The sequence below is a fragment of the Nipponia nippon genome, unplaced genomic scaffold (genome assembly GCF_047370975.1).
Source record: "Nipponia nippon isolate SJK-2023a ecotype South Korea unplaced genomic scaffold, ASM4737097v1 scaffold_1, whole genome shotgun sequence".
Lineage (NCBI taxonomy): Eukaryota > Metazoa > Chordata > Aves > Pelecaniformes > Threskiornithidae > Nipponia > Nipponia nippon.
Window position 1 is genome coordinate 144,288,986 of NW_028262290.1, and position 23,763 is coordinate 144,312,748.

A 23,763-nucleotide genomic window follows, 5' to 3' on the forward strand; every position below is an offset into this window, starting at 1 on the left:
AGATAGGAAATAATAACTCCTTTCCAAGAGCCACCAAGAACACAAGAGGCCTTCTCCATTAATCTTCCACAGGATCACAAATGTGGGGCATTACAACATGCATTTCAATAAATTTTGAAACTGCTAAAATTCCAAATATAAACAAACAATCTTGAAAATGTCAATTTCTGTAATCTAACTAGTTAAAGAAATAATTAAGCTTTTTAACACCAATTCTTTTTTCTGACTTTGCAAAACCCTTGTACTCAAACAGCAACACTCTACCAAAACTTAAGAGATATTTCAGAAAGTAATTATATTTCAGTAAAAATAATCAATTCACTAGGAAAAGCAATGGCTTTACTAGGCGTGTTTAAATTCTAGAACTTAGAAGGAATTTAGCATTTTTTCCCCGGAATATTTCTCACTGAATTATGTGAACACAGATTAACCTAGGGAAAAAGATATGAGAGTCTGGTAGTGCACTGTGTCCTGTGACAGGGAGAAGTGGTGCGGCTCCCAAATCAACATCACACGTGAATCTACCGAAACTACACAGATGACAAAACTCATGTTAGAAAAAAGAAGAGCAAGGAACAGAGAGCACTAAGAACATCCTTTTGTTTCAGCCAACTTTACCCTCAGACCTGAATGCATTAAATTTAAAAAAAAAATAAATCTATAAATTCCACTATCATTTGTGAACTTTTTCCAGGAATTAAGGGTGTTTTTATTATGACCTTCATAACCAGAATTCTTCAAAGCCCATGGTAAGTTATAGAGCACGCTACTATTCCTTTTCCTTAGCCAGCACAGGTACACAGACTGATTTCTTGCATGTCACTTTTATCAGTACGTCTCTATACTACACCTTGCAATTGTAGTTTTGAAAGCATACTAGAAACAGTTTACAAACACACTTGTGGGTCTCTGTCCCAAGCCTGTCCCCACTTTTGAGAAGTCCATTCGTGACTCCCATGTTCTTCGCATAAAAAAAGAAGGCAACTTATGTTCGTGTTTCCACAAAGCGATGTAAAATAATGGCGCAAGATGCTGCTGAAATATATTTAAGAAATCAATTTCCCTCCCTACTCATTTTAAGTTCCTTTGAAGATTGGTGGCAAAAGACGACGAAGCTGCACAAAATATTATTTAGCAAGGGAAACTGCTGCATCATTTTCCCCGTGGGCCGCAGGCTGGGCTGCCGCTGCCACGGGAACACCAGCGCAAACAACTCGCGCTGTCGCGTCCGCAGGGGCGCGGAGCGGCCCCTGCCCCGCGGGGCGGCGCCTCCCTCCCCTCACAGACAGACGGACACGGACGGACAGGCGGGGGCGGCGGGGGGGCTGTGGGCGTGTCCGGGCAGGTGGGCCGAGGACGGCGGGGCGGGCCGAGGGGCCGAGGAGGGACCCCGGGGGGAGAAGGCCGGGCAGGCACCGAGGCGGGGGAAGGGCCGGGCGGGGAGCGGGGCCGGGGCACGGCGCACGCAGGTACCTTGCGCCCAACGGCAGAAGATGGTGTCGGCCAGCCCGCGGGGCCCGGCCTTCTTGCCCCACACCAGGTGGACAAGCTCCTGGCCCGCCTCGGACATGACGGGGCGGCGGCGGCCCGGGGGCCGGGCGGGCGAGGCGTCTCCCGGCGGCCGAGGACGGCTGTGGCAGCCGCTGCCCCTGCGCAGGGGAGGGGCCGGGCCGGGCCGCGCCGGGCGGGAGGACGGGAGGGCGGGGCCGGGCGGGGCGCTGGCGCGGGGGGCGGGGCCTCGCCGGGCGGCGGGCGGAGCTGCGCAGGCCCGGCGGCCGCTTTCCGCCTCCCAGCAGGCCCCGCTGCTTCCGCGAGCGGAGGAAGCGGGGGCGAGGCCCGGTGCGGCCGTGGCTCCCTGAGGAGGCGCTGGCCGAGGGCGGAGCGGCGGCTGGCAGGGGCCGAGGAGCGCCCTGCTTGCCCGCCCGCTCGCTCCGCGCTGCCCTGCCCTGGTAGCGGTAGGCCTGGCGGTAGGGCTTGCCGCGCAGGGCACGGCCGCTGGCCTCACGGCATGTGCGTGTCGGTTTGGGGGCGGCCGGATGGGCGCAGCAGTGAACCCAACGGTAGCCCGCATCGTCAGCCGCCGGGGCGTGAGGCCGGCACCTCCGGCTGGCAGCAGCGTTGCCAGCCGCCGGGGCGTGAGGCCGGTACCTCCGGCTGGCAGCGGCTCCCCTTAGGCTTCCCTCGCCCTCCGGGGTTTGGCCCTGCCGCTGCTTGCGGTGCTGGTTCAGGTGCTGCTCAGTACGGGCTGCCCCAGGCGCTTCGGTAAAAGTGGAGCAGAACGGAGTGGCGTTGGTGAGGAGATGGTGGCGTTAGAGAAGGTGGCCTTTTGGGTCTTAACTGAAGCAGTTAAGATTCTTTATGTATCTGTTGTATAGTGTCTTGTGCAAGCGCTAACCTAACATACAGGTAAAATGTAGTGCTTGCATATATACATGAAATATTTTTACTGTTTTAGAAACAGCTCTCTTACCTGGCAGTACCTATATTCATACAATAGTTTGAAATGAAGAATGAAAGGTAGCGATATGAGCTTCTTAAACTATTTAGGAGTGGCGTTAGATGGCCAGCTGATGAATTTGAAAAGATTCAGATTTGGAAGATAAATTTGGTTTATCTAATTTAGTAATGTTTTTTTTCCAGTAGACATTCCAGAAATAACGGCAAGAAGATATGCCAGGGGAGTATAGGTTGGACATTAGGAAAAGGTTCTTCACCCAGAGGGTGGTGGAGCACTGAAACAGGCTCCCCCGGGAGGCAGTCATGGCGCCAGACCTGACGACATTTAAGAAGCATTGGGACAACGCCCTCAGACATATGGTGTGAATTTTGGGGTTGTCCTATGCAGAGACAGGAGTTGGACTTGATGATCCTTCTGAGTCCCTTCCAACTCAGGACATTCTGTGATTCTATGATAGAAATAAAGACTTTTGTTTTATAAAAGATAGTTGCCATTCAAATGGGAATTCTTCATGGAGGTTTTGTGGTCAGTGTTGCGCACAAGATTAGCATAGACTTTATTAAAACTCTTCAGAAGGGTGGTAACCATTACCAGTGACAAAACTGGATTAAGGATGTTCTCTTAGAAAAAAAACATTTCAATCTAAAAGTTTTCTGGGTGAAATTGTATTGCATATGCCACTTGGAATTCTTCATGTGGAGTACAAATGGAATTGAGCTGTAATATTGTGCCCACCCGCTTCATCATATACTTATTACTTTTATGGAGATTGAGCACATATTGAGACTTTTGCATGTGCAATCATTCTGAATTAAGTATGAAAATCGCCAGTATCAGGGTGTTTATAAGCTTTCTGACATGTCATACCACAAATTGATCAGAAGATGGTGTGGTTGTACTTCTGATTTTTAAGCATTTTGGAATACTTGGACAATTAAGCATTTTCTGAATAATTACTGACAACCCATCAATTTCCTCCAGTATTGATTAACAGAATGGATTCTGGATTTGCATAGGTAATGCTTATAATGGACACATTCTGATTTTTAGCATAAAGAATAACTCCAAACAAGTGGAAAGAATTTAATTAGAATTAAAGGCATCATAACAACAAAATCATGTTCTGTACATACTATAATAAAGGCCATCATGTTCTTTAGTTTTTGTGCGTTTTGAATCAATTGTGCAGTAGAATGCAAATTTTCTTGTAAGTGTAGTACTTTAATACTAGATATAGCAGGATTCAAATTGTAAACATCCCATGAGCAGGAGGAAAATATCAAAGTATATCTATTTTAAAGTATATTGAATATACATTTGAAAAATTAGAAATATTTCAGACAAGTATATGTATCAAAATGGCGCGATGGTGCAAGCATAAGTCAGCTAGCTCAACAAAGTGCAAGCATAAGTCAGCTAGCTCAACAAAGTGCAGGCTGTGCATTGATAGGCAGGTTTTATGAGGAGGAAGAAAGAACTGCAAGTTTTAGCCAATCTCTTCAAGCTGCTGGGCTGAGGAAGCAAATTTGTGTTGTCAGGGATGCCGGGGGTGCAATCTGAAAAACTGAAGTCAGTGAACAAGTGGAGAATTGAGGGGAGAAGGCACTGTAGAGCAAGGATACTGAGCCTACAACTGGACGATGGCCACTGCTGTATGGAAGAGGAGTTGGGTGGCACCACCCAGGGACACCAAAAGGCTGGAAAAGCTCCTCCTCTGCTTCCCTCTCTGGTGTGCTGGATCATCATTTGCATGTTGTGGAAAGGAAGTTAATTAGAATGAGAGTGCCCTTTGATTTCATGGGTGCAAACGGGTATTCACGCTGAAACAGATATAAGGAAAAGCTCAGTCACAACCTGAAGAGTTGTGAGCCAGAAGAGGTGTTGCGGTTTAATGCGCTCTGAATAAGTGCAACAGGTTTACTGTCTCATCATGGAGTGGAAGAATGCTTATCAGCCGCACATCTGTGATTGTAGACCCACAGGTGAGCTAGCAGCTAATACAAGTCACAATATCAAGTTAAATTGAATCTATATTTCTAACCTGAGTTAGAATGACGAATAGCCACACTTTGGTGTAGTAGCAGTTTTGTTGTGTAGCAGCAACAGTGAGGTTTTAGGCCAATGCCCTGTGTTGTGTAAAAATGATAGCACTTTTAAAATGTCTCACCAGCTACTGACTGTTGTATACCTCTGATATTGCTAATTCGCACCAGGTAATTTGCATGCAGATATGAGAAAACACGTCTTCGGAGTTACTCGCTATACTGACAAAAGCAAAGCCAGTAATGAGAGACACAAGATGTAAAATGATTTCACCTGTCTTGATTTGGTTGGCATGGAGTTCGATATAGACAAATATAAATTAATGAATCCGGGAACAAGGGAGCAATTTGGGGCATACGCGCCAACCAGAACAATCTGCCATGTGCTGGTTAGGAAAAGCTAATGCTTTCCTAATGGAAATTATTTTGGAAATACCTCTGAAATCATTAGCCTCACTAATAAAATGGTAAAAGGCAAACGGTATAGTCAGCTGTAGTGAACAACACTGAATACGAGCGAATGAGGCTGTGGATGCCATCAGTTAAAACTTTTGATCTCTCACCGATCATCTTTTAAGTTTTGGGCATTCGTAAGCTAGTGATGTGTTGCATATGCGTACCAAAGAATTGGACTGGAAGATGACATGTATGTGAATTTACGCTGGCAGCTGGGTTGCAGTTAGTGAGGGGGAAACTAAAGAAGAGGGTTAGGAGACAAGTAACAAGTGATAGAACGAGAGGAAACAGCCTCAAGCTGCGCCAGGAGAGGTTTAGGTTAGATATTAGGAAAAACTTCTTCACCGAGAGGGTGGTCAAGCATTGGAACAGGCTGCCCAGGGAAGTGGTTGACTCTCCATCCCTGGAGGTATTTAAAGAACGGATAGATACAGTCCTTGAAGACATGGTATAGATGGACTTGGCAGTGATAGGTTGACGGTTGGACTCGATGATCTTAAGGGTCTTTTCCAACCTTGACGATTCTATGATTCTATGAAAAGCATACCAGAAAACTAGTATTTTGGAATTAGGAATGTATTGGGACTTCTGTTTTTTAGCGTGGTTGGTTTTGCTCACTAAGGGAGAAACCAAGAGCTCAGTCAGGTCTAGTACCAGGCTGACGTATGTTATATGAAGGTAAACTATGTACTGTGTTTCAGAAACAATGTATGTGAATTGGAGTCTGAACTCTGAATGAAGAGTGTGCAAATCAGGACACTAATACATGGAAATAGTATTTTCTAAAATTATGAAACAGTGGTATATAAATCTTGTTTCTGTGGGCTCTGGGATGTACGAACTGTAGTATAAAGTCAGAGCTTCACGGAAGATAAATAAAACAGCAGCCTTCTCTGCATATCAGGTCTTGGCCTCCTTAAAAATGTTTAGAGGTATGCAAATCAAGAAAGATTAAAACTCACTGCTCTACATCATTGCTTGGATATATTCTGAGTAGTATGCACAGATCTGAACTACTTTTTCAAATAGTTTCTATTAAATGCACTGGTGTTTTTCCTTTTTTTTAATGTTGGACTGCCATCATGTGGTTGGCTTGGTGATTTAATATGCACTTTTAAAAATACCTGCAAGTTTTCTTTTTCTCTTCTTAAATAATATGCACTATTCACTTTTTTTTTTTTTTTTTTCTTTTCCTTTCTGAAATGCTGTTAATTCCTCCTGCAGGCTGGTTTGGCAGTTTTGGTTTTTTTAGGAAAACATGGCAACTACCATTCTCTCCCTTCCAGTCTCTCATCCAAACTCACTTGGTTTAGCTTGATCCTGTTAATTTCAGTATGCAACATGTTAGAACAGTTCTCCACTAATATAAGCATATACTCTATACGTGTGCAGCCCTTTTTGGTTTATTTAGTATATTTTTTTAGGATTAAGACTATTCATGACAGTTTTTGGATTAATTGAGAGTTTATGGGCTTACTGCTATAACTGTTGACAGACTGCGATAGGAGTTACGGACATTGTACATTTTTGCCAGACAAATCTCAATAAAGTTCATCCACACTGAGAGGGCTTTGTCTTACTTGTCTTTAAAATGCATTGTCTGGCTTCGGTGGTAGGAAAAACAAGTATATTAGTAAATGCCAAGCTACTTGGTGCATACAGCTCCAAAGGGAATCACAATGGTGGTGTATAACTGAATTGTTCTGACATTAGTGAGGAGCTGTAATTGAAGATTACAATTAAAGTTTTCTACAGTTCCCTTTTCTGTTTACTCCCTTTCTTTAATTACCTCAACACCACCACCACCCCCTGACCCAACAAAACAAAAATCACAGCATCGGGTCTACATAGAAAAAATGTTATAAAGAACTTGAAACGTTGTGGTGGGCTAGAAAAGGCCATTGAACCAAAGCACAAAAGTGTTTAGTTGTCTCTCTGTTGTTTGGTTACCTAGCATCCTACTGATGCGAAGGTATCTGGACTTTGTTTGTAGCACAACGTGAAGTATTATGTACCTATTTGCTCTTGGGATGATTTCTGAGAAGGAATTTTGATATCAAAAATCCTACTCAGAATTCCATTTGTGTGCACATTTGTGTCTGGGGAATAATTAATGTCGACAGTTTACAAAATGCTGACTACTCCCTCTGTTGCAGCAGAGGTAAGCTCTGGACTGTGGGTAAGCAGCAAGAACGGGTGACATCGGTTCTTCCAACTTGTTCTCAGTTAAGAGGTAAAGATAATTGTAGTAACAGGGATGACAAAGCGGTGGGGGAGAGAGACACTTATCCCTGGTTTTTGCTTAGGTCAGCCAGTGAGATGCTGTATGGAAGAGACAAGAACACAATGTCATGCTCGTCTGCTCAGTGTCCTCATCCTGAATTGGGGCAGTCCTGCAGGGTTTGTTGCCTGGCGAAGGAAAAGGCCCCACAATCCAGGGAATGGGCAGAGTAAGTTGCTTTCTGCCAGCAGGAAGATGAGGAGGGAAATTGGGGCACAAAAGTGAACTTCTTCAGGTGTAGAGAGACCTGCTATAGCCCTGAGACTCAAGTGGTTCATTTTTTCTCTCCTTAGGCCTCCTTATTTTGAGAAGGGGGTAAAACTTCCGACATTTGGACTTGTGCGTCAACACTAGATTCTCTGGGAAGCTAGACTTCAAGTCTAAGAAACAGAAAGCTCTGATGGCGCTTGTTTTCTCTTTTTAAATGATGAATTGGTGCTAGATTTGAAAAAGTTCTTAGAGGACTGACTCCTACTGAAATTATGGAAAAGAGAAAATGAGCAGTTTCTTGGTAGATATTTGCCCTCAAAATCTGTTGATGAGACCAATCAAGCTACTGGTTGTCCTGAGCGTGTTAATGATGTTTGGGGTTGACATTCCTGTGGAATGGGAAGGAATTCCTGGAGAATCGCAGCTTTCTGTGGTAGCCAATATAGAAAGTTTAAAAAGAGTTCTTTCTTGCATATATACCATATATATATAGTATATTAATGGTATAGACAGTATTAGTTTTAGGTTAAGTTGTTTAAAACTACTGGAGCTATAACTCCATCATTTGCAGAAACACCGATGGGTGAATATCCCTATATTCATAGTACAAGCGACATCAGAACATAACGATTCTACTCACTTTCATTTCATGGAAGATTCATAAGTGTGGAAAAAAGTATGACAGAAAATGGACTATTTTAGAAACAGTCATTTATTCACTTTTTGCAAGTTATCATGGCATTTTCACGTTGTTTAAAGACAAGAGTCTTTTTTTCCCTTCCAAAGCATACTGAGATTTTCTATTATTTTCAAATAAAATGATGTTACAGGTAAAATTTAAGCATCCATTATCCTTATGTGGTCACTCAGCGTATGGCTCACAGCAAATGCCTTTGGATTGTGGACTGCAGTTTTCGGGGAGAAAAAGAAAAAAACGGCATTGTAATTGTCCAGAAAAAGTCTGTGATTATTAAGACTATTAGGGATATAATTAAATTAACAATGTGAAGTACCAACACAGTGATGCTAATACTGTATCTCTGGCATTATTAGTTACAAGTGGCTCACACAAGCTTAGTGCGGCATGAATGGGCTAATAACTTGCTGTGCAGTCACTGCCCTCTGGTTAATTGCAGAGTGTACCTAGCAGTGACAATGCACAGAAGAGAAGATAAAAAGAGCTAGTCATGCAGTTACATTTTTAAAACTCTATATGAGTTTTAAAACTCTGTAAGAGTCATCAATTTTAGTAATGTGAACTACATTTCAAACTGAGAAGTTATTTGAAACAAAAGACTGAATTGCTTGATTTCAGTAAAGCTGAGTCAAAATATACTAATTGTATTGAAATGTTAAAAGAATTAAATACACATAAGTTAGTCAAAATTGAACGGGAAAGTTCCAGTTTTGCAAAAGGACTGGTTTCCAGTAGAAAATTCCATCAAAGTATTTAGACCAGCCTTACTTTTTATCTTGGAGAGATTGGGGAAAAGTTGATTTTCCTGGGGAAGTTTTGTTTTGAAGCAGGTGACGTGTTGGAAGAATGAAGAGGTTGTTCAGATTGCTGACAGGCGAAAATGAAGATACTCAGAAAGCAGTCTGTAGTAAAGGGACAGGAGCCTCGTTCTCCAAGTGTGGCATTCAAAACCATTTGCCCATTTAAATGTCTTGCTCTCTAAATGCTTTTTCTTACTTTCTCAGGTTTTCTGTTTCAAATGCCTCCTTTCTAAAAGCCCGACACAGTGGTATTCCTTCTTTTATGTTCTTATCTCCTTTTCATCTATGGTACTTAAGTTTAATGACACTTGCCTTTTGTTTAATTTTCCATCCTTAACCGTTGTTTTGTCTTAAAAAGCATATTACTGCTTTTTTATTCTTGGAGCGATCTATTTCTTCCTAGATAACATTTTGTCTTTCAGATCTGTTATGAAAATTCGTTACTTCATCTCTTTTTCACAGAGGTAGCTGAAAATCCCATCTAATTTCATATTGATACCCTTTCTGCAAGAGTCTGTGAGTTCCTTGGACCTGCGATGTGGTTGTTTCTGCAGTGCATTCTGCATTTTAAGGATACATAAGGAAGAATGCAAGGACAAGAGATTCACAGGGAGCAACCATGTTGGGAAAAATGATTTGTGCACAATCAGACCTCAGAGGAGATGGTGGGCAGTACTGAGAAAAGCACCCATCAGATGAGAAACCTGAGGGAAAGGGAGGTCATGAGTAAGATACTGTAACTTCAGAATTGATTTGAGATGGGTCTTTTCTTCCATCAGATGTGATGCTTATTTGTTCTGAGATGAATTCCTACTGCATCTTTACAGAACATTATCATCACACCAAAATAAATCATAGGATTTTATACATCATTATAGCTTATTGTATATATATATATATATGTGTGAGTCACGCACTCAAGTTCGATGTTTTGAAGAATGCAGCCACTGGTTGCTTCAGATCATTGAAATTAACTGGTTTAGCATATTTGAATAAAAATTCTTTTCCCACTAGAGGGTGTTGTAGTTCTTAGGATAGCTAGAATAATACTCCTTAGTTAACTAAATTCAATGCAAAAAAGTCCTCGGCACAATCCTGTGGTTAAGAAATTAAGGGTCAGGGTGCTTTGCTGATTTATAGCAGCTGAACATCTGCTTTGGAACACACAAAGCAAAGGATTTCAAATTTATGGTTTCCCACAACAACCATGACTTGTCCCTGTTTTACATACTGTTGGCATTTTTACTGACAACTTTTATTCTTGAACATATAAACCGCTTTATTCTTTTTTTTTTTGCTTTTAAATTTCTCCACGTACAGACTTATGCTGACATTTTTGTTTGCTTCCCACTTTCTCTCTCTCTTTATAACAGAAGAATAAAGACTAATAAAATCAAATACCCTTTCTCCTGTCCTTCTAAGTAGCAATTGATAGGCATCAAAGCTTCAAGAGATAATAGTGATCTAGGACTGTCTAGATGAATTAGGAACATATCCTCAATACCACATTCCTCTCAGTTAAAAGTTGTGTAGATGAATAGGAACATTTCCTCAATACTACATTCCTCTGTTAGTCAAAACAATCTATTCCCAAGATAAAATACTTTGAATGATTCATAGTCCTTACGGACCGTGGGCCATAACTGCAAGTACTAGAAAGGGTTTTCTTCGAAATTTTGCCACTAGATGGAAAGAAGTAAGTTTTCCTGTTTTGTACAAATTCAGTTTTCTTTGGGTTTTGTGAAACTATCAATTCCAGAAAGGTCTGAGCCTATTAAGACATGGGTTTTTTTCTCTTCTTACTTCCCTTCTGCCCCTTTGAAATACACTAAATAGCTTTAGGTATCACATGCCCTTAGAAAAAGTTATTAGTGAGGTCCTACCTTTGATTTGCTGTGGAAGCTATCTATCCGCATTTCAGTGTATACCCATCCGTCGGGCTTTAATGGTCAGCCTTCTCATTTGATTGTCTCTTACGCCATTCTTACTGCCTCTTGTGCAGTTGCCCTGCAAGTCATATGTGCTCACTCTCCTGTGAATCTTTCCATAGCCTCATGCTTTCATCCAGCACTCCGTAGCTTTTTGACAATAATCATTCACCACCATCATCGTCATCATTGTTGTATTTCCAGGACCATGTGGCCATTCTAATCCTCCTGTCATATGTTGGCTATTCCAGCTTCGTATGGCTATTACGTAGTGCTCCACTCTTGTTGTGTTTGTATCTCTGTCCGTCTTTAATGTCCAGTACGTGGCATACCTTATTTTTAATACTAAGGAGATTCATATCCCTGAGGCCACATTTCTTCATTTGTATCCTGTATATTTTCTATTGCTAAATCCATCTTTCAGATGAGAAGAAACTAATGACTTGCAGTCATTCAGGCAGCAAGTTTATGTAACCGCTTGCTTTTTTTTCTCTAATTTGGACACGTAGTCAGAGCAATCACAATTACAGTGACTGTGTGAAAGGACAGTAATTGCCTATGCAAATTAGGCACACAACTGAAAGCATTTTTTTCTGAAGATTTAAGCTTAAAATGATTTAGTCCTTTTCATACAATTAGAGGTGATGACAGTCCTCTAGCAAAAGTTCAAAAATATGAAATGATATACCACTTACCTATTTCTCAACTGCTGATTCAATTGAATATATTTTATGTTCTTTATCTCCTGCTCCAAACTGCTACTTGTTTTCGTTACTTCATAGTGGTGATTATATATCAGTGTAGTGGCAAGTAATACCTTTGTAATACATATACATATATGTAATACATATACACATATACTTCTTCGAATGATGTTTTGTGAAGTGTAAATTGCATTTATTAAGTGTTGTAAAATTCTTAAATAAAGAACATTAAATAAAGCACTTTCACGCATATATTTAATCATGGCAAAAATCTGTTCTTCCAGTTAAATGGTTTCCACTATTTTATTGATAATGATTATAGGTCCAAAACATTTGAAAGGATCAAATCGATCTTAAACTGTGAAATTCTGCTTATTCTGCCTCACAGCAAAGCAAAATTTTGCCAGAAGTTTAAAATGTCATTACTGCAAAGCTGTCCAAAAGTACGGGAAATTTTAGCCCAGTTTTCTCTTAAAAATATATGAACTCCTGAAAAGTAGGGCTAAGAAGAAAACTGCCCATTTAGCACAACAGTAGGACTGCTGTTAACACTGCTGTTAAGAAAAAATAATCAGCAGATAAATCTAGAGTATTATGACAACTCTCATCTTAAGATGGCTGGCTGTGGAAAACAGAGGAGACAGTCTGATATTCAAGCATCTTGTTGAGTCACTAGAAATGGGTGAAGTTGAAATGCTTATTAAATTGTATGAAACTGGCAGTGTCAGAGCCTGTTCTGCAATTTGACATATGGTACATCCTCGCATAGCGTTCTACAAAACTTAGTGTTACGTGAAGTGCGTATGGATGAGTTTCAAAATCCATTTGTCTCTACTATCACCTCACCAATTTTTTTGTTTCAAAAATCATCGTAAGCAGTTAGCATTAGTATACTTCCAGCAGCATCACCTATGTACAGAGAAATCCTAGGCCAGCTTTCCTCTCCTCTTTCTTTGATAGCTTCATTCTGGAGCAGTGCAACTGAAAGCAAAACTCAAGAGCTTGTCAGGAGCTGTGAATGTAAGTTTGTGCTACGATGAATCACATGACGAGGCACATTTTTGGCTTGGCACCTTTTTCACATGACATTGAAAAGAAAAATCAATGTGCAGCTTAACATGGCAAAAATTTCAATAAGCTTTGTGTGTTTCAGTGAAGAAATCTGTTCATTTCAGGCAATTAGTGGTGAGGATGTATACCCTAAATCTTGCACCTCTGAGCTTCCAGTGTTATCACATTCGCATGAGAAGTTGCTACACTGACAGAGCAAATTAAAATCCTGACTCCTTTTTTTGAATTTCAGAGGACATTGTGTTTGCAATGAGCAGAACCCTTGGGGACAGAGAAGTTACCTCACAAAATTTCAGAAGAAAATACAAGGCCAGCAGGGAACTGGTTATGGCCTCCCAGATTTCTGGATTTTTATTTTTTTCTAGCTTGCACCAGTTGGAAATAGTTGCTGAGCAAGTGGTTCCTGTGTACTCTGGCCACTCCTCATCTGTGATAAGCTTTCTTTAGGTTACCTATATATCTTCTGTGTCATGTGGTCTGGGAGGGACATCCACGTCCCATTCTGTGATGAGATGACTAGCTGAGCAGTGGATGTTGTATACCTTCAATTTAGCAAGGCCTGTAGAAGTCTACCTAGTGTTCCTACAGCCAAACTGGTGAGCTATGGACTGGATAAACAGACAGTAAGGTGGGTGGAAAATTATCTCAACCATTGAGCTCTAAGGGTGGTCATTGCTAGTACAAAGCTCACGTGGCAGCTGGTTATGAGTGGCATGCCTCAGCAATTGATGCCAATCATGCTTGTCTTCAGTAACAACCTGGATGACTGGATAGAGTGCATCGTTTGCAAGTTTGCAGATTGTATGAATCGGGAAGGGTGGTCAGTACACTGGAGGGCAGGGCTGCTGTTTGAGGGACTCAAACAGGATCCAGAAATGGGCTGTCAGGAACCTCATGAAATTCACCAAGGGCAAGTGCAAGAAGTCCTGCATCTGGGATGGAATAAGGCCACGCAACAGCACAGGGCAGCACTGGCTGGCTAGGAAGCAGCTTTGTAGAAAAGGACCCGAGGTCCTTGTGGACAGTGAGTTGCATGTGAATCATCAGTGCGCCCTTCTGGCAAAGGCGGCCAGCTGCATCTTGGGCTACATTAGGAGGAGGGTAGCCAGCAGGCGGAGGGAAGTGGTGGTTCTTTACCCCTATCTGTCACTTGTGAGACCACCTCTGGGGTGGTGTGTCCAGTTTTGGGCTCCCCAGTATAGGAAAGACATTGACATAGTGGAGCAAGTCTGTCAGAGGGCCATTGAGGTGCTTAGGGGGCTGGAGCACATGATGTACAAAGAGAGGCTGAGAGATGTGTTTGATCCATCCTAGGAAGAGAAGGCTAGTGCAATGGAGGGAATCTTATTGCTGTCTACGACTGCCTAACAGGAGAATGTTGAGAAGACAGAGCTAGACTGCTCAGAGGAGCACAGTGGAAGGACAAGAGGCTGTGACCAGAAGTTACAACATGGGAAACTCCGTCCTAATGCAAGGAGAAAACCTTTCACCCTGAGAGTGGTCAAACGCTGGAACATGTTGCCTGGATAGGTTGTGGAATCTCCGTCCATGGAGATACTCAAAATTCGACTGGCCACTGCCTGCAGCAGCTGGATCTAAATGGACCTACAGTGAGCAGGAGGTTGGTGTAAATGTTCTTCAGTGGTTCCTTCCAACCCAAATGATTCTGTCTAAGGGATTCATTACATGGTAGTCATTGAATGAGTACGGGCTAACACCAGTAAGAGACATCTATCTTCTTTATTCATATTTTTAAAGTAGAAGGTACAGGTCAAAGGAATTTGGTTTTGCAGGGGACAATATAAAGAAGAAATAACTAAAATGAAAGAAGAAGAAATGAGTTATGAATTTTTGTTTGTATAGTATGTTACTTGAGTCTTAGAAGTGCATGAACAGTATTAGATTTATTCCACCTTCTCTGTGTCTTCTTGATATTTCAGGTGATATCTTCTTTTCTTTCATAATAACCCTAGGAATTGCATTCACTTTCTTGTTGCAGATAATCACATCATGTAATTGCTTGCACACACCAGTGGTGATCCATCTGAAACCTAGACTTTTTGATCCTCCTGGTCTAACTGGAGGGTTTTTGTGTAACTTCTGATTCCCAGGCTAATTGCATTAATTATTATTATTATTATTGTTGTGCTTCTGTCTATTCCTACTGCTGAGAGAAGTTCACTAGTATTTTTTGAAGGCTCATCTTCAGGGGAGAGGTGAAGTCATTTTACTGAAGCTAAACTCTCTTGAGTCAACAACTGTGTACAGAGATAGTATAAGCTATATATTGAGTGCTTTGATCAACAGCTTAGCAGTTTCCTACTTGAATTAGAAGTCTCCTGGTGCCTGCCCACCCCATTACTATCTAGAAAATTAACAGGCTTTGAGATTTCCCCCTCTGATAGTCCAATACTTAAAAGCTTAAAAAAGAAAGGTTTCTATGTAGGTAGTAATCAGTTACAGGATCATCTTTGTTTCCTCAGGCTAATACTCCATGGAGGAAAACCACCAAGACAAAACCAGTGTGCGATGTATACTCAGGTCTAAAGTCTGATTTTTGCACATTGATAATTGATTGATAATTGGTTGATTGTTGCACATTGATAATTGATCTGTTTCTAGCCTTTCTTGGTTTTCTCTCTTGTAATGTTTTTCTCCCCCAAAAGTTATATATTTCTTGTATCAAATAATTTTATTCAGAAATAAATGGTAGTTATAGAGACATTATAACCTCGCTATGGGATTAAATACACAGACAGTTCTGGGTAAAGATGTATAAATCATAACAGTGTACTCCATCAACTTTCATTTTTATACCCGTAAGATGAGGCATTAAGTACAGTTTTTACCTTGTAAAATGAAGAAAGGGAAACAATAAGAATTTATTGCACCCAATAAACAAAAGGAAAGAAAGGGAATAGAATTTAAGAAATCATGTGCTAACTCAAAATAATCCAGAGATGAATATTAAATAATATGCTATATATCTAAAGCCATTCAGTAATAAATAACATGGAAAAAACATTGTAAATCATAGGACCTACTTTAGTTTCTACACATTGTTGTTTTATGTAAGATCAACCAGGCCTTAGAAGAAACGACACAGCCTTTTTTTACAATGCACTCCTTTGAACTGAGTTTGTGCAGGTAAAGACTATGAAGTAATAATATGCTGAATGTTTCCCATGTTACCAAATGTTATAGCTACCTTGCTGTTTGCCTGTAGATCTTGCTATAGCTGAGTCTTTTGCTGTCTTTGAGCTTCTTAATAGTCATGGTCTGCAGTATTTGATTTCCTGGCTTGACTCTAAGTTTTGATATGTCAAAATTAATATCTTAGATTACTGAACAGAATTAGGATTCAGTGCAAAAATTTATTATTGACTTGTTGGAAACTAGGTCAGGTCTGGAAGCATCATCTCCTGTGGCATGTTTTTGGAGTATTTTTCAAGTAAAATTTAAAATAAATTTTTAAAGTGTTTTCAATAAACACCTTACTAGCTCTTTTGCCAGTAAGGTTTTCATAAGCATGAAAAATATATTATCCTCTTCTATCTAAGTGTGCATGGTAAAGAAATACAGTAGTGCCAACTTATGTAATCAGAATCTTAGGTCCAAAGGGGCCCAAAGTTGGATGGATTTTCAACAAATGGTTTTGAAGGGCTGCCATTTTTCTGTATTTAATTATGACTTGTCAACAAAACTTTGTGTTATAGAGCATTTTCAAGAACCGAAGTGAAACAGCTTTCACAGTGGGAAGTTTTTTTAAACTTTTAGGCACATAGATCCTGTATATTCCCTATTCCTAACAGTCACCCAAATACCAGTAGTATTTCCCTAGATAGAAGGGCTCTTTCATGTTTCAGAATAAATTATATGAAAAACTTGGGTAGGATAGTGTTGGAAATGTTTTGAAGTTGAATGCCAAATACATCATAAAAGTCATCTTCAGTGCCTGCTCAAATTTCTTAGTATGAAACTTAGCATGAATGCCAGTGCCAGACCTTCAACCTTGTGTCAGCTTAAGGATCTGGCAGAGATTTGCCAAGTGCTCTTTTAGCAGCTCACCTGGAACACTGAAGGCAATAGAAACTCTGCTTGGACTTTTGAAATACAAATCCCTTTCTCAGTATCTCAGTATGGATTCCCAGTATCAAATGCTGTCTTCATCTGTGGAGGCTTTGGATACAAATGCTTCTTCAGAATCATCAACAGTTGAACAATGGGAGAGAAATCTGCTTTATTTCACATCTAAAGCTAACTGAGCAGCTTTACTGACATAATTGCTTGCATGATATATTCAGCTCCAACTAGAGCGTGAGATCAGTCACCCAAAACACATAATCACCCTAAAGTGGTTGATAGCTGCCAATATCTGGTTCCAAGCTGGAGAAGGCAATAAGCTATACAGCACTAGCTTCTTTAGGTATTTGTATCATGTATGTTTCTAATGCAAAAACTGATAAAGAGTATAAGGTCCACTGAGAAATACATTCCTTATTACACCTCATTTTTCTAAGTTCCGTACTAGGTATAAGAGAAACAATTAGGTAACTGTGAAAGGGAAAAAACTTTATTCTAATTAAAGGGTAGTGAAATTGTTTCATATTGAAGGAGAGAATAAAATTAAGTTGGTCAAAAGAGACCGATTTTATCAAAGAAGAAAATAGCTTTAAGACTTAAGGTACCTCCAAAAGTGGAGAAGGAAATGCACAAAACCTGAAAACCTTATTAGCATCTTGTTAGGAGAAAAATAGGTTACTAGTTTAACGGTAAACTAATTGTAAGTAAAGTAATGATAGTTATGTTGACGTATTCTGTAAATGTTTTTAACTGTATTATTTGTTCTGGAGGTCATGCTTTTTTGCATTTTTTCTCAACCTGTCTTAAGTGTGATTTAAGGTTAACAAGGCATTCCTCAGCCAAGCCTGTAAAGAATCTGTGAAGCAGGGTCATTTGACATCTTAACAAGTGCTCTCGATCCCCAACGCATCCTCCGCAGTGTCTAAAGTTTGCAGACTTGTTCCTTTTGTTCCCTCTGCAGTAAACAGGCAGAGAGCAAGCCCCACAAATGTCAGGGGAAGCAGAAGTCTTTTCCAGTGACTGTTGGTGACGCTGGCGGGTCTCTGACATGCAGTAAGGTACTGCTTTGCAAACTGAAAGGTAAAGATCATAGGTGTCACTTTTTATTGCTTTTGTTTAACTTGAATTCCTAAGGAAACAAAACATATGCAATTATTCTTTTGGTCTGCCTGTACATCTTTCCTTCCAACTATCCCTAAAAGCTTTTGAATCCTAGAAATTAATTTCAAACAATATGGGCAGGGTGGATCCGAGATCTTAAAGGTGATGAATTTTGAGAGGTTTTGTGAAAATTGGTATTTGAATAGAGAAGATTTCCTTCATTGAGGAAAAGACAAAGAGAACTTGTATGCGTAAGTACATGTGGACCACTGCACGTGCTGAAACAGAAACTGTCTGGTCAGTAGCCGTGTGTGTGGTACCAGCCAGCCATTGCACCTTTTGTCCAGACAAACAGCTGGGATCAAAGCAGGAGCTGTGGCAGGCTCTGTGAGGGATGTAATACGTAACCTCCTAGGAGAAAAGGGCTCATTAATTCTGTTGTTCATGGAAAAATGTTTATGTTGTATAATTCTTTTTGTATTTCAGTGTAAAATATTTGCGATCACAGGTGGAAGTACTGATAGAAACAGACTAATAGATTTATTCCTTGTTTTGTAATTAAGTTTAACTACTATATTGTAATGATACATATATTTCTGGTTTAATAACTTTTTAAAAATATGATGCTCATACTATGGTCCTGGCCTAGTCAACAAAGTACTTTTAATAAAATAGAAAGACAATTGTTGGTTTGGGTTTTTTTCCTGTTCACAAGTCATATGAGATCTTGCCTAAGAGAGTCATATAATTTTTTAAAAGTGCATTTTTGATCTGGAAAAATTTGATTTTTTTTTTCCTAATCACTGCAAACAATGAAACTTATTTCAAACATGACTACAATTCTCTCTCTGTTTTATATAAAGATCATTTGAACAGAAACTTCTTAAATCAGGAGAAGGTACATGATTTAGTTCTGTCACTTGCAGTACTATAAACCATGTAATATTATGTTCTAGAACTTTGGTAGGTTTATAATACAGACTTTAGGGTCAGTTTGCAGAATGTATTTGACTAGAATAGAGTTAAACTATGGAAAAGTTAGTGCAATCTGTTTATAAGTTTTCTTACTATTAAAAAAAAAAAGGAAGAACGACGAAAACAAGATGTTCTGCTATTGCTATTAAAGTGATTAAGTAATTTACACTCAGAGATCCATTTCCAAACTTAAGCCCTCAAACAAAACCATTGTTTTTCAACCCTGGGAGAGTATGTACACCTCCTGGCTTCGTTCTATTTTGATGAAATATGTCATTGATAAAAGAGAGTTCAAGCTTCCCTAAACCAATTAAAATGTTTTTGCCTCAGGTGGTAAATAAAAGCACATGATAGAACTAAAGCAGACTGGGAGAGTGGTAATCAGTACAGTAGTTCAGTATTGAACAATATTGAACACTGTAACAATAACACATAATAAATCATTTTGAAAGGTACATTGGATATATTTTTTCAAGGACAAATAAAGTGTACTCACAAAGATCAAAAGGACACCTTAGTTATTTTTATGTTCTGTTTTAGAAATTATTGACAGTTCCTTTTTAATGTAGCTTTAGCTTGCTTGACTGCAAATATTTATGACAATCTTGGAAACATTATGCAACATTAATGTAACATTTTTAAGAGCAACATCTTGATTTTTATATATTAAATAACTTGATCTTATGAATGTGAGATGTAGTCAACCTACTTATGCTCATATCATGCAAGCCAATGATAGAATTCAGCTTGTGTTATTGTATCATGTTTTCCTTTATACAACTGATTCACTGAAAAAAAAAATCATATGTGTTAGGAGAAAATTATACTAAATCCATGACCATATTCCAGCAGACTCAGTATTTCACCCAGAAGGATCAACAGGAACCCAAAGAGACTGTTCTTTCAGTTTTTTCCGTAGGATCTTATGTGAGGGATCAGTTCGATGCAGGTCATTCACCCAAGTCCATGAAAGATAACGGTTAACAAATAGAATGCCAAAATATGCTGAAAACAAATAGCATATGTTTAGAATAGAAATTATTTAAGCAATGAGGCAAAGTAAAATTTACAGTATGACTTCTGTGTTCGGACCTTCTTGAAACCAAACTTTATTTTTTCATTTTGATTAAATTACTTTTTATCCACATAATTCCTTTAACTAGATTATTTCCTAGTCTGGAATAATTGTTGTCCATTTTCAATAAGAAATCATCCATTTTTGAGAAATATTTGCATATGCCAGTGAGGTATACCCATGTAAGAAAATAAGCTTATATTATTTTCCTTTGAGTTGCCAAAATTTCCTTATTTGAATACAAGCATGCTGAAATACTTAGAGACCATGAGCACAAGCCTTTCCAGAGCCTAGCTTTACAACAGTCTCCGCAGTGGGACTGAGCTCTCCTGTTTTAAGCAGACAAATCTTTTACTTATTTCAGTTGCTTGCTTAATGGCTAAAACTATGATTTTCTTCCTTGTAACCACTTCTGGAATTTCTGCCATTGTATCTCTTCCAGCCAGGTTGTGGGTTATTTGGGATAATAGATTTTTACTGTGATAAACCAAAGCCGATATTCTCTTCTAGATTTTGTGTGTCAGTAAATCATTTTTAGAACTATAAAATTCAAAAATGTATAGGAAACATTCTAAGCATCTTCCTGTAAAACTGCAGTTCTCTGCGCACATATGAGTTAATGAATGATTGGAATATTATATGGTTTTACTTCCAACTTTTTACGAGGTACATTTTTTTCCCCTTTGCCAAAGAAATTTTTGAGCTGAGTTACAGGTGCCAAGGAGGTAATCAAGGTCTTCATGATCAAAACTGAGTAACAGGAAAAAGTCTTGCTATTGTATTTCTATAAACAACCATTATTCATTAGATGCCAGGTTCTAGCTATGCAGTGACATAATGCTTAACAAAGAGGTTCGTGCTTTCTGCACCCTCTCAACCGAAGATGAACAAAAAAGAAAAAAGAGTAAGTATCAGGATCAATAGGAGTACTGATTAATCTTTCCGACTTCCTGAAGTTGAAGAAAACCCCAATGGTTGCAAAAATCTTGCTGCATAATTATCAACTTCTGTTTACCAGTCTCCATCTTTAATTCCAGCAGATAGTGTAAAGATGTTGTTCAAATGTTATTAGTTGTGTCTGAAACCAGAGTTGATCTGAAAAAAAGAATATCAGATTTTTTAAACAGAAACATTTGAACAATGAGATTTTAAAGTAAAATGTAAAATATTGTGTTGCGGTCAATTCAAGGTCCTTTTACCGTAGCAATTTGTGGTCATGACCCAACAGGACCATTACTGGAAACATTAGGTAGTGGTGGCAGCTTAGCCCAGCTGCAGTGAATGGAAGAGCTGATGAATGTCGCCGAGTAAAGGGTGAAAATAAAAGAACTATTCTGGACTGAAGCAAGGAGAGAGCTGAACTGTAGTTGCCACCCATTACTTACTCCCATTACCATCCCCAGGAAAATACATGATCAATGAACATCCTGAAAATTGTCTTCCATAGACTGTTCTGTACCTAAGTTTGTATTTGGCCAGTCTCAAATAATTCGTTTCCCATATAGTGAAGCAGACAATAGATTAGACAATCCCGATATGTAAAAGATATAGGTCATTACATCATCAGAAGCTCAGCATTTGATCCTGAGAGATCACATTGCTATGAATATGAAATATAACACATTATCTTGAATTATACCTAAACATTTGATTACATTATTGTATTAAGAGTGAAAAGATTCATTGCAAACTGACAACTGATAGTTTGAGCAGGCTGCCTCACTTAACATCAGATGTGTAATCAGCTGAAATTTCTAGTTTTATCTGTGAGTTTTTGACTACTGCTATACTACTTTTTTTTTCTGGAACCTATTTGGCAGATAAAATCCTATAGCTTTCTGACAGAGAGCTAAATAGCATCACAACTAAAATTAATACATACACTTTAATACGAATTCTCGAGTTATTTAATATTATTTCATCAACTTGTGGATTTGAACAATGTGATAATTTAATGTTAATTTATTTCATTTTAATATATTCATACTGCTTTTATTTTATTCTTTAGCTGAATCACCAAAATATAGACTTTTGGAAACACACGATTTGGATATTTCTTTTCCAGACACTAGCTTTATAACTCTGTTAGAACAGAAAGTCTTCTTTGTGATGGTGGTCTTGGTATCCTCTTTCTCAAGAGGTGAAAAGTGGAACAGATGAGAAAAGCTCATCCAAAGTGTATTTTACTGGCAGAATTTAGTAGCACTAGGCATTAGTGACTGTCTACCAAGTAGAAAACAAGCTACACCTCATCACAAGCGGCACTGGTTGCTCCTTTGAATGCTCTTTCCTGCCACGTCGGAGGATATCCTCCAGAGACCTCTGAGACTGTGTTTGCGCTGAGGTTTAATCTGGTGCAATTATTGTCCGTGCGTGCATTCATAAGTACGTCACTGTCAAGCTATAAACAGTGCTATATGCAGTATTTCTATTTAAGGAGAAGCTAGAATGGGATAAAAAACCCTCTTTCCTACTGGAAAGTTTCCCTTTTTGCCAAATTAATTTGACATTTCTTTACTATCAAAATTTATTATAAAATGCAAGGCTCTCCAGGTCAAAATATAACTGAGATTCTGAAGGTAAATTCTGGAGAACCACAGATTAGCTAAAAATTAGTTGAAGCTGACATGGAGATACTTAAGCTGTGTCAGCGTACCCAGAGATCCTGTGGGAAATGTCTTAGATTTGGGTTAAGCTCTCAGTAGGCAGCAGTCTTCATCAGAAGGCAACACACATGCTGGAAATGGAAGTGAAAGTGAGTTTGATTAGCTTTTGCTACTGCTTAGGAAAGCTAAGACCGAATTTTCTCTCTTTCCCAAAGGACAGTCAAGGTCAAGGACAGTAAATATCCTTCGAGAAGGGAGTTTGAAGAAGTTCTTGGTGCAGCACTGTACTGTGTGGAATACCCTGCTTCTATTATGTGTTCGTTGACCTCTCAAGGTAAATATTTGCCTTCACAGGAAGAAAAGAGCAGCAACAAAAATATAATACACATCAATTGCAGCTTTAAAAAGTGCAAGATAATACCCTTTCTTTTTTTTTTCAGTACCACTGCTTGGGGACCTGAAAAAGGGATGAAAATTTCCATTTTCGGTGCACTATATTAACAAATATAGAAGACAATAATTGTCCCAGAGAGTTTACCAGAAAATTGCTACATGTCATGGAAAATGTGGCAAATGACAGCAAATGTGGTAGATTCAAGAAACAGTAAAGCAAGAACTTTTTTGCATGAAGAAAAAACTTTTAAATTTATTAAATGATATCTGTATTTAAGCATAAGCCTGGGTGCCTTCTATATGTCCTTTTTCTTTTTAAAACTTTGTTTTCTTTATTGACAATGTAGAAATTGATCAAATGATGAAAGAGAACCCCCAAATTATAGAAAACAAAGGCCTTGTTCCATCATTCTTATTCTCCAGTGCTTTGTTTGGTCTCATTTTAAAGGAACTCCATGACAGCAAAGCCAAACTCTTAAGAGCATGAAGGGATTTCTTATATTGGTTCCATATTTTTCCAGACTTTAAACATCAGACCAATATTCTTTGTCTTAGATTATCCTGAGAAACTGTTCTTTATATCCTTCAAATGTTTGTGGCCACGCTTCGTAGCTTCATGCAAGGTTTGATTTTTTCAGGCTACTACTAGTGGCCACCAAGCACATGCACAGTGTATTCCTCTGGGTCCTCTCCAGTGAAGCATGAGGAAAAAAATGTTGCTGTTTTCTGAGCAATTACACAAACACGCAATCCTAAGAAGACATAAAGCTTACAGGAGATTTATTTACTATGCCATATTTAATGTATATTTCTTTCAGTAGCAGTCCTAGCTTCTCTCTTGCCAGCTCTCACTTCAAGTTGTTTGGTCTGTCGTGTTCCTCCC

General features: G+C 39.2%; 1 protein-coding gene across 2 annotated transcripts in view; it reads right to left on the reverse strand.

The window, feature by feature from the left end:
* The window catches only part of MINDY3 (MINDY lysine 48 deubiquitinase 3), a 60,319-nt gene extending 58,645 nt beyond the window's left edge, over positions 1 to 1,674 (reverse strand). The window contains exon 1 of one of the 2 annotated variants that reach the window (XM_087775796.1): positions 1,474 to 1,674. In XM_087775796.1, coding sequence (XP_087631922.1) covers positions 1,474 to 1,570 — 97 coding nt within the window. In that variant the 5' untranslated portion in view covers positions 1,571 to 1,674. The remainder of the gene's footprint in view (positions 1 to 1,473) is intronic. The other variant, XM_087775806.1, reaches the window with a different exon arrangement.
* Between the last annotated feature and the right edge of the window lie 22,089 nt (positions 1,675 to 23,763).